The sequence below is a fragment of the Gracilinanus agilis genome, chromosome 1 (assembly GCF_016433145.1).
Source record: "Gracilinanus agilis isolate LMUSP501 chromosome 1, AgileGrace, whole genome shotgun sequence".
Taxonomy (NCBI): Eukaryota; Metazoa; Chordata; class Mammalia; order Didelphimorphia; family Didelphidae; genus Gracilinanus; species Gracilinanus agilis.
This window is the reverse complement of record NC_058130.1, coordinates 539,678,507-539,689,641: the sequence shown is the minus strand read 5'-3', so window position 1 is coordinate 539,689,641 and position 11,135 is coordinate 539,678,507. Positions and strand designations below refer to the sequence as shown.

The 11,135-nt window shown below is 37.4% G+C and overlaps 1 protein-coding gene across 1 annotated transcript; it reads left to right on the top strand.

Annotated features, from left to right (window-relative positions):
* The first annotated feature begins 1,716 nt into the window (after positions 1-1,716).
* Positions 1,717-10,822, top strand: HRH4 (histamine receptor H4). The gene is made up of 3 exons (XM_044658045.1): positions 1,717-1,903; positions 6,845-7,011; positions 10,031-10,822. Exons 1-3 carry the CDS (start codon positions 1,717-1,719, stop codon positions 10,820-10,822), a joined length of 1,146 nt encoding a protein of 381 aa, XP_044513980.1.
* Positions 10,823-11,135: the final 313 nt, after the last annotated feature.

Here is an 11,135-nt window from a genome sequence, read left to right as displayed (position 1 = left end):
AGCACTCTTAGCTATCTAAATCCAATGATCAAATGAGATAATATTTGCAACGTGTTTAGCATAGTGTCTGGCATATAGTAGATGCTATATAAATATTAGCTATATTAGTATTATTAATTCCAGGTTATCTAAAGCAGAAAAGGATTTGATTACATTTTGGGGATTTCACTCTTTGTTTTAGCCCCCAGGGGAAAATGAGAGAAAAATCTCTCCATTGAATATCCTGGAAAGAGTGTCCACCATTTAAGTTTCATTTAACAAACAACTCCCTACTTTCTAACATTTTCCCCAAATCACTACATTGAAGGAAGATTTTATTTAGAAAAGTAGAGAAATTCACAAATAATTCATAGTAACTCTAAGTTCAGAAGATCCAAAGAGAAATATTTCCCAGAGACTCCAGTATAGCATTTGTTTAAGAGAAATGCTTGTATGTCACTCCTGGGATATACAGACTTCTGGAACTACATCCTTTTTGTTTTATTTTATTTCTGATATTAGTTGATCACGTCCATGATTGTTATTTCATCACTATACTTAGGACACAGAAGGTACCATGGGAGAACATCATATTTTTTTTTCCTAATGAGAGATACATTCCTATAGTCTCCCACTCCCTTTCCTATTTTACTTGGCAACTGAGTGGGGAAAAGTTTATAAATTGTGATCTCATGATCAGGTTACCCTGTGTCTCAACCAAGTTCAATTGTTTTTAAAGTTCTGAGGAAAAGATGATTTATTTTGCTCCAGTGGATTGTAACCCAATGTCCAAGTTACTAGGCTACCTTAACTGACTCTAAATCATTTCCTAGAAGTAGTGGCGTGCCAGTCAAATTATGCAAAGAGTAGCCTCTTGCACAAGTGCATTGGTTACACTGGAAAAATATGTCCTTTTTTCCCCCTTCACTAAAATTGAGGTAGTTTGAAATAATACAATTTATATATAATTGGTGAGTAATTAGTGAACAAGCATAGGTACCACCTATTTTGAAAAGTCTCTGCCTTTGACGAGCTTCCATTCTATCATAGGAGGCAACTTGTACAAACGTAAGTATTTATAAAATATATAGGGGCAGCTGGGTAGCTCATTGGATTGAGAGCCAGGCCTAGAGACGGGAGGTCCTAGGTTCAAATCCAGCCTCAGACACTTCCCAGCTGTGTGGCCCTGGGCAAGTCACTTGACCCCCGTTGCCCACCCTTACCACTCTTCCACCTAGGAGCCAATACACAGAAGTTAAGGGTTTAAAATACCCTTTGCAAAGACAGAGAAAAGGGACATAATGTTGTGTGGGAGGAACAGCAAAGCGCTAACGCCAGTCTGGCTTAACAAAAACCAGATAATCAATAAAAATCTTTATGGGAAGAAGGCCAAGTCTAAAGTGAAAATTTTATTGATATCGATGAACAACATGTCACATTAGGAATAACTACAAGGGAAACAGTGGGTTTTAAGATGCTCAGATGAAAACATCTGGCTTTTTCTAAACAGCACTTTTTTCAAATTCATCTGAAAGGAAATTGTTACCACAAGTTGGTTGTATGTACCAAGAACAAGGAAACATTGTGAAATTATTTTTTTTTTAAAGAACTTGACTTAGTTTCAGGGACTGTATTTTTAAGTGCCCTGTTGGAAAATTAACTTGAACAGAATTGACTTAATGGAGTAATCGAATGCATTGAATTTCTTCATTATTTAATATTATCTGAGTAGCAGCTATGTCTGACAATACCATGTCATTCAACCAAGAAACTATGGTAATCTTGTCAATTCTGATGGCTTTTCTAGCCTTTTCTATAGTGCTAGGAAATGGCTTGGTTATTATAGCATTTGTGGTGGACAAAAACCTTAGGCTTCGGAGTAATTTTTTTTTCCTTAATCTGGCTATTTCTGACTTTTTTGTGGGTAAGTTGTTATATGTCTTTTTCTGATAAGATGAATAATTTCTTAAAGATATATCATGCTATCTATATAAGGGTTAAAATGAGGAGGTAGAGTGTGTTAAAGTTTAAGAAATGCTAAGTAGAACTCTTGCAAAGATAAGGCTGCTTAAAATAACATAAAGGAAGAATTTTTTTTGTAAAAGTAGATTTTATTTTTGCTTATATAGAATAAAAATAACTTGTTGAATACTTTTTTAGATGATTCTAACCTAGTGATAATATATTCTTGGAATTTTTCCTCCCATATTTACATTGATATGCATTCCTCTTTGAAAACTGATTTTTTTTACCTTATATTCATAAAATAACATTAAGAGAGAGTTAAAGCTAACCAGAAATAATCAATGTGTTGGATTATTTGGTTAATTGATAACTTTCTCTCTGCATATATCTATACCATATATATGTATGTATATTCAAAATTAAAGCATTAAGTGTCTTCTTACTTTAAGGCTCAGTTCAAGTTGCCTCCTTGGGGAAGAGGGGAATATGGTGAATAGAGTACTAGTCTTGGAGTCAGAAAGCCCTGAGTTCAAACTTGACCTCAGACACTTACTAACTGTGTGACCCTGAGCAAGTCACTTAACCCTGCTTGCCTCAGTCTCCTCATATGCAAAATAAGCTGGAGAAGGAAATAGTAACCCACTCCAATATCCAATATCCAATAAGAAATCCCCAAATGGGGTCATGAAGAGTCAGATACAATTGAAAAATGACTAAACAACAAAGTACTATCTGCTCTGTAAAGTCTTTTATGGTTCCTCCAAGTAAAATATATTTTCTTCCTCCTTCAATTTTCATAGGGCACTTTCTAGACTTCTTTTTGGCTTCTATCACACGCTGCCTTCCAATACTGGTTCAAGCATTGTATTCACCTTCATAGTTCATAAGGTCCTTGGTGGCAAGGACTATTTTTCATATTTGTATTCATGAAGCTTTGTACATAGTGTGTGTGCTTGATAAGTGTCTGTTGAATTAAATGGAAGGTAGTTAATATGTTAACTTCACCATAATTTAAACTTGGAATCTTTGAGAAGCTGTGAAGCATAATGGAAAGAGTTTTGGCTTTGGGGTCAGGGGATCTGGCTTTGAATCTCCCCTCACCTCAGATACTTACTTACCTGTACGACTATGGGAACATCATTAAACATCTCAATGCCTCAGTTTCTTCATCTGTAAAAATGGAGCTAAAATCATTTGTGTACTTGCCTCAGAGTTATCGTGAGGATAACATTTTACAGACCTGTAGAAAATATAAAAATGTGAATTGTTATCCTTGTCATCATCATCATCATCGCCCTCATCTTTGTCTTCACCATAGCTAAAGGGAATCTTGGAGATCGCATCTTGTTTATAGTTGAGGAGCTGATTTTTGATTTGGTAAAAGCCACACAGCTTGTTAATCTTGCTTTAATGATTTAGAAAGGAATTTCAGTATCTTTGACCTCTCAGGGCCTCTATTTCCTAATATAAAAATGAAGATAATAAAAAATCACATTACCTATTAGACAGGGATCAACATATACTTAAAAATGATTAATTTGCAACATATTAATTTTAAAAGTATTTATTAAGTTTTCTATGTGTAGAGCAGTATCAAGAGCTTTGAAGGCATTTGACTTTCATAGGTTTCTATGTGATTTAGTACTGGAAGTAATCTTAGAGATAATCCATTCCCCACCTTCCCTTTCACCTAAAGAATTAAATACATACTTCTCTGCTTGACCCTTCACAATCTGGTTTCAACCTATGTTGTCTGACTTATTATACACTACGCTTCTCTGTGTACTCTGGGATCCAGCCAAACTGTCTGTCCATTCTGCTTTTCCTCATCCACAATATTCCCTTTCCCATCTCTGCCTTTGAACAGGCTCTTATCCAAGTTTGGAATACATTCCTTTTTCAATTCTGCGTCTTTCCTTCAAAGTTCAACTCCTTTAAATACCACGTCTTCCATGAGGACATTTCTAATCCACCAAAATAACCAGGAATATTTGTATTGTATGCATTTTGCTCATACTTCTATGTGGATATGTCAGAAAGCATGAAGTCCTTTGAAGGGCTTTGTTTTATTTCAATGTCTTTGTATCCTCAGCACCTAGCACAGTGGTAGTAGAAAGGAGACACAGCAGAAATGGTTGTTGATCAATTGATTGATCGAAATGCCTGTGGATCCTTATGAATGTCATAATATTTTTGTCATGTTGGTTATAATAGTAATTGTTGTTGTTCAGTCATGTTCCTCCTCTTTGTGACTGTGGCTCCTACCGCACAGGATGTTTTCTTGGCAGAGATATTGGAGTGGATTGCCATTTCTAGCAGATTAAGTTAAACATAGGTTAAATGACTTGTTAAGGGTCATACAGATAGTAAGTGTCTGCGGCTGTATTTGAACTTGGGTCTTTGGGCTCCAGACCCATGATCTATATCTAGTGAACCAGCTAGCTGCCTTTTATAACAATAACAACTAACATTTATTTAGCACTTTAAAATTTGCCAAGCACTCTATATACGTTAACTCATTTGATCAGCACAACAACCCTCAGAGGTAGTGCTATGATGACTCCCATTTTACAGAAGAGAAAGTTGAGTCTAAAAAAGGCGAGGTGATTTGCCCAGGGTCTCACAGCTAGGAAGCGTCTGAGACAGAATTTATCTTCCTGACTCTTGATGGGATGCTGTTTCTACTGTAACCTAGCTGCCTCCTGAATTGTGGATGTGTACAAGTATTAGTTAATAGAGTTCTTGTTGTTAGGAGGATTAATTACAGAGATTATTATTCTAATTCAATCTCATGTACATGTACAAAAGGTAGAAATTTTCTATTATTCGATCTACTTCTTTTCTTTATATTCATGTAAGGGGTTGCTATCCAGTGAATCTCCTTAAACGTGATGTTTTAATCAGCAGTAGGGACTGGAGTTGTGATTTCATTGGTAGAGGAAAATCTCTTTACAAGCGCTGGGCTTCATCTCCACTTAACCCACAGTTTTAGAGAATTCTTAGAGCTCCAGGAGGCTTTGGTGACTTGGCCAAGGACCCACAGCCAGTATGTGTCTGGACAGTATCAGAACCAGGAGGTCTTCTTGGCTTCAAAGCTAGCTCTCTATCCATTTTATCAAGCTATCTCCCTCTTAATTATTCCTAATGTATATAGGTAAGCATATATATGTGTTGGCATACATCAGGAACATTTAAGAGGAAAGCTCATTGGCATAGTAGATATATTGGCATACATACATATATAAAGTATGTGTATTTGTATCAATGCATTCATACATATAAACATATATGTAAATATGTATATAGGTACATGCACACATATCTCTATCTACCTTGTTTTATTTATATATTTACTAAAAATATTTTTCCTTATTTCTAGGATTCATTTTCTTTCCCTCCCTTCTCCCAGAGCAGACAAGCATTTCCACTGGGTTATACAAATGTTATCACTTGATACCTATTTCCATATTATTCATTTTTGCAATAGAGTATGGATAGCAGCTGCTTATTCCTATCAAGAGAAACAAGACAGTTCTTTTCCACAAGATCCAAAAAGGACTCACTGGTCAAGGTAGCTCATTCCTGACCTCCCTGTTACTGGGAAGGCTTCAGCTTCAGCTTGGTGGTTCTGAGCTGCTCCACCAAGAAGAAAGCTGGGATCAGAACCCTTTTATCTGGTTTTTCCTGATTTTTTTACTCCTTCCAAACTGTATGCTAACTGAGTAAAGACCAAAGTTCTTTATCCTTGGTTGTAGAGAGCTTTGATTCTGGTTTATTTTGCCCCAGAATGCACTGCTAAATAAATTGGTTGTCTAGATGCTTCTCCTTTTCTTTATTTCAATGTAACAATAGAGACCAGAGTCCAATTCCCCCATTTTATAGGTGAAGAAAATGAGATTCAGTCAAGTGACTTTCTGAGGCTTAAGTGCCAATTCCTATATGATACCTTTCCTAATTCCCTTAGCTTTTGGTCTCTTCACCCCCAAATCACCTTTTATCTATTTTGTGTGTAATTATATGAACTCATGTTTTCCACTAATGGATTATAAGCCTTTTTAGGGCAAGGACTGCTTTTAGTTCTTTGTTTGTATCCTACTACGGTGCCTGGCTCATGGCAGACAGTTAGGTGGCAGAGCCTCAGACACATACCAGCCATGTAACCTGGACAAATTACTTAGGCTGCCTCTGCCTCAGTTTCTTCAATTGTAAAATAGGAATAATGAAAGTATCTATCTCTCAGGATTTTTGTGACGATCAAATAAAATGATATTTGTAAAGTGCTTAACACAATACCTGGGCAGCTAGGGGGTACAAAGGATAGAGCACTTGGCCTAGAACTCAGGAAGACCTAAGTTCAAATCCATCCTCAGGTACTTACCTATATATATATATTACCTATATATATAGCTATAGGGCAAGTAACTTAACTCTGTTTGCCCCAGTTCCTCACCTGGAAGATAAGCTGGAGAAGGAAACGGTAAACTACTCCAAATGAAATGACTGAACAACAACAACAGTGCCTGGCACATAGTATGCACTTAATAAATATTTTATTTCTTTCCTTAATAAATGCTTATTGATCAATTGACAAATCATGTCATTTTTTTTTTAATCCTTGTACTTCGGTGTATTGTCTCATAGGTGGAAGATTGGTAAGGGTGGGCAATGGGGGTCAAGTGACTTGCCCAGGGTCACACAGCTGGGAAGTGGCTGAGGCCGGGTTTGAACCTAGGACCTCTTGTCTCTAGGCCTGACTCTCACTCCACTGAGCTACCCAGCTGCCCCAAATCATGTCATTTTTATTGTTATCATAAATATCCAGATGCTGTGGATTCAAAACTAAATTTTACCCTTTTTGTATTAATTCAATTGTGTATTGTTTTTGTCTTCCTTTTCACAGGTGCAATCTGTATTCCTTTATATATCCCTTATGAAACAAAGGGTAGATGGGATGCTGGAGATGAGCTCTGTGTATTCTGGCTAGTTATTGATTATCTTTTGTGTACGACATCTGTGTATAACATTGTCCTTATCAGTTATGACCGGTACCAATCAGTCTGCAATGCTGTAAGTAGAACATGTGCATTTGACTATTTTTTTTCCTGTTTAATTTAAAATGTAAATTTAAATTCAGAACTCCAAAGCAACAATAACAACAACAACAAAAAACCCTAGTAAAGAATCCTAACTTTTATTTAACTGGAATATAGAGAAATGATAAGACAGTAGTTAGGTGGCACAATAGATAGAGTGTTGAGCCTTGAGTCAGGAAGACTTACCTGGCCTCCAACACTTACTACTTGTGTGATCCTAAACAAGTCACTTAATTCTCTTTACTTCAATTTCCTCTTCTGTACAATGGGTTGAAGAAGGAAATGGCAAATCACTCCAGTATCTTTGCCAAAAAAAGCCCCCAAAGAAACCCCGATGGTGACAATTATGACTAAAATGACTAAACAACAACAATCAGAGAAAAGCTCTTTCCTTTTGTGGTCTATGACAAAATTTCTATCTTTCCTTGGTAGGAATTATATCTTTTATGTTTATCTGTGTGTTTCGAAACTTTATGTTACAAATGATATGGTAGGGTGCTATTGGGTAGACTACTTTCTGAGAGGGGTTGAGGGAGTAACAAGTTCAAAAAGAAACCAAGGGAAGTGTGAAAATTTGATAATCTGCTCCAGTGGGTGCGGACAGGAAGAGAGTTTAGATTGTGTGTGTCTGGTCTGTACTGTTCTACAAGAGAACTGAGAGCTAAAGTGTTCCTTAGACAGAAATAGGAGCTTGATTCAGTGATCTGTCCATCAGTCAAAAGTGCTGCCTAGAGATGAAGAGATAAGCATCCTCCTCTCAATTCCCTTAGTTGTCCATTATCCCATTTGACCTTATACATAATGGAAAGGAGATCGCTTTCCAGCATATTGCATCATATCATTACAAGGGCTGAGCAGAGCAATTAAAAAACTAAACACAGTTTAGTGTGACCATCTGGGTATTGTTACCATCTTCATAATCATTAGATTTAATTCAAGAGATATATTAATTAGTGGTGCAGGAAGCAGAAGGCAAAAAAAAAAAAAGCAAACTGTAAATAGGAACTTGTGGTCAGCACCATATACATTTTAGCTGAGCCTTGGAATTACCAATAGTTTCCCCAAAAGTTACTTCTCTGAAAATTTTATTTAGCCTGCAGCTTTCACTATTTTCCTTTCACCAAGTCCATTCTCTTTATGGAAGAAATGATGATGTACAGTTCCTCAATCCAATTCAGTTCAACAAGCATTTGTTGAGTACCTACTCTGAACCTGGCACTTTGATAGAGTTAGGATATAGTCCCTGCTCTCAAAAAGCTTTTGTTCTGCTGGGAGGAAACAACTTGCACATACTTAAGCTGATACAATACATATACACAGTTTATTTATGTACAGAGTAAATCAAAGTAATTTCAGGGACAGGAGGAAAACACCAACATTTGGGAGGGTTAGGAGGATCAGAAAAGGCTCCCTGTAGGAGGTGATGCTTGAACTATGTTTTGCAGAAAGCTAAGGATTCTCTGAGACAGAAATTGGCAGGAAACAATAACTTGTGCCTAGACATAGATGTAGGAAGGGGAATATTATGCATGGAGGACAGTAAATAGGTTATTATTTTAAAAAATGTTTAATTGATTAATTAGGAAAATTTATCCGTGGTTACAGGATTCATGTTCTTTCCCTCCCCTTCTCCCCACCTCCCGTAGCTGACGCATAATTCCACTGGGTTTTACATGTCTCATTGATCAAGACCTATTTTCACATTATTGATGTTTGCACTAGGGTGCATCATTTCAAGTCTACATCCCCAATCATATCCCCATCGACTCATGTGATCAAGCAGTTGTTTTTCTTCTGTGTTTCTGCTCCCACAGTTCTTTCTTTGGATGTGGATAGTGTTCTTTCTCATGAGTTCCTCAGAATTGTCTTGGTGACATTTGATTTTACCACAGTGTATCAGTCTCTGTGTACAATGTTCTCCTGGTTCTGCTCCTTTCACTCTGCATCAATTCCCGGAGGGCGTTCCAGTTCATGTGGAATTCCTCTAGTTCATTATCCCTTTTAGCACAATAGTATTCCTTCACCAACAGATACCACAATTTGTTCAGCCCATTCCTCAATTGAAGGGCAGCCCCTCATTTTCCAATTGTTTGTCACCACAAACAAAGAGCGCTGCTATAAATGTTTTTATTCAAGTCTTTTTCCTTATTATCTTTTTGGGGTATAAACCCAGCAGTGGTATGGCCGGATCAAAGGGTAGGCAGTCTTTTAAAGCCTAAATAGGTTATTTTGGCTGGAACACAGAGTAAGTAAGAGGGGGATACATAGGTTTGTGCCATATTGTGAAGGGTTTAAAATGCCAAACTCTATTTTATCCTAAAGGCAATTGGGAGACACTGAAGCTTCTTGAGCAAGAATACATGGTTGGAATTGTATTTCAGGAATATCATTGGCAGGTGTGAGGATTGGGATATAAGATGTCTCTTATATCCAGTCAACTTTGTCCAGAACTACATGTACAATCTGTTTATTGATGGCCTGAGGGTTTGGGATGGGATGGGGAGGGGTTGGGGTCTATCTGGGTTTTATACTGTGGTAGACCAAAGGAGTTGCAGACCTTTACAAATGTACCAATTTAGGGCAAGCAGACCCTAACCACCTTTGAATACACCAGCCATGAGCAGCCATGGAAGGATAAGCCCAGGGATTGTGAGAGTTTCTTTGTTTTGGGGGTTACATTTAATGGACTCATCAATCATTTTTGCTGTTTTTGCCCATATTGTTCTCCTTTCTGAGAGATGAAGCTGCTTCTGATGAGATGTTATCCCCTACCAATAAAGGCTTTTGGTACGTAAAGCCTTCAGATTTTGGAAAAATTATATCCTTAGGAAGTAGGTCAAGATTTCATGGTTGATGTGACACCTATTGAATTTTGTGATCTGTGACTGCATTTAGAGGAGTTATACGGTTTCTGAGAGTACATCCCTTCTTTACAAGTAGAGCTGAATGACAGCTCTTTATCTCCTGACAGTAATGTGTTTGATTTCTTTCAGATATCTTATCGCAATAGACCATCATCGATCTCAAGGACAGCCACTTTTATGGCAGCAGTGTGGGTGCTGGCATTCATCGTACATGGTCCAGCAATTCTAAGTGGGAGCAGAGATCAGAATGAGAAAACACAATGTAGAAATCAACTTCTTTTTACTGACTATTACATCATCACCACTTCCATCTTGGAGTTCTTGATCCCAACTATCTTGGTGACCTATTTCAACTATTGTATTTATTGGAGCCTCCATAGTCGCAGCAGAGGCAGAGGCAGCCTTGTTCCTACCCCTAACATTTCTTCTTCAATCCAAGGCAACTCAGTGACATGTGCATTCTTTCCAATGATGTGTCCTCCTAAACCAGATGAAGTTTCTTCCTCTTCTGGGAAAAAGATAAGAAAGAAAAGCCTCTTTGCTTCTTTTAGAACCCGAAAGGAGGAGGAAACAGCTTTTGCTGAATTAACTTCTTTATCCCACTTGAATTCTGTGCCCATTGATTTGAGAGCTCAGCGTGAATTGCTCAGAGACAGAAAAATAGCCAAGTCACTTGCTATTATTTTGGGGGCTTTTGTCTTTTGCTGGGCTCCCTATATTTTATTCACAATTATTCGTTTTGCTTGTAATCAAAGGAGAGACAATTCCTGGTATACTTTTACATTTTGGCTTCAATGGTTTAATTCCTTCCTTAACCCTTTTCTGTATCCTTTGTGTCACAAAAGGTTTCGGATTGCTTTCATGAAAATCTTTTGTAAGAAAAAGCATACATCTTCAACACAGTTATCACTTTCTACTTAAGGACAATGTAGGAAAATCTAAATCTCACAAATGTATGTAAGTTTATTTGAGCTCAAGTCTACCCCTTTCATTGGGGTGCTCTCTCTGCTTCTCCTCCCTCTCACTTATGTGGGCGAGGGGGGAATCCTCATTACTTCTAAATATTCTGGACAGTTGGATAATTATCTGGAGTACTTCTGGAAATAAGGGAAATCTGAGAGATAGTAAAATTTAATAGTCAAGAGATCTGGGTTTTAGTCCTTGCTCTGCTGCTAATTTGTTTTGCCGTCTGAGTTTCTTTGGGTCCTGGGTTCCTTATATCAAATGAAAGGGT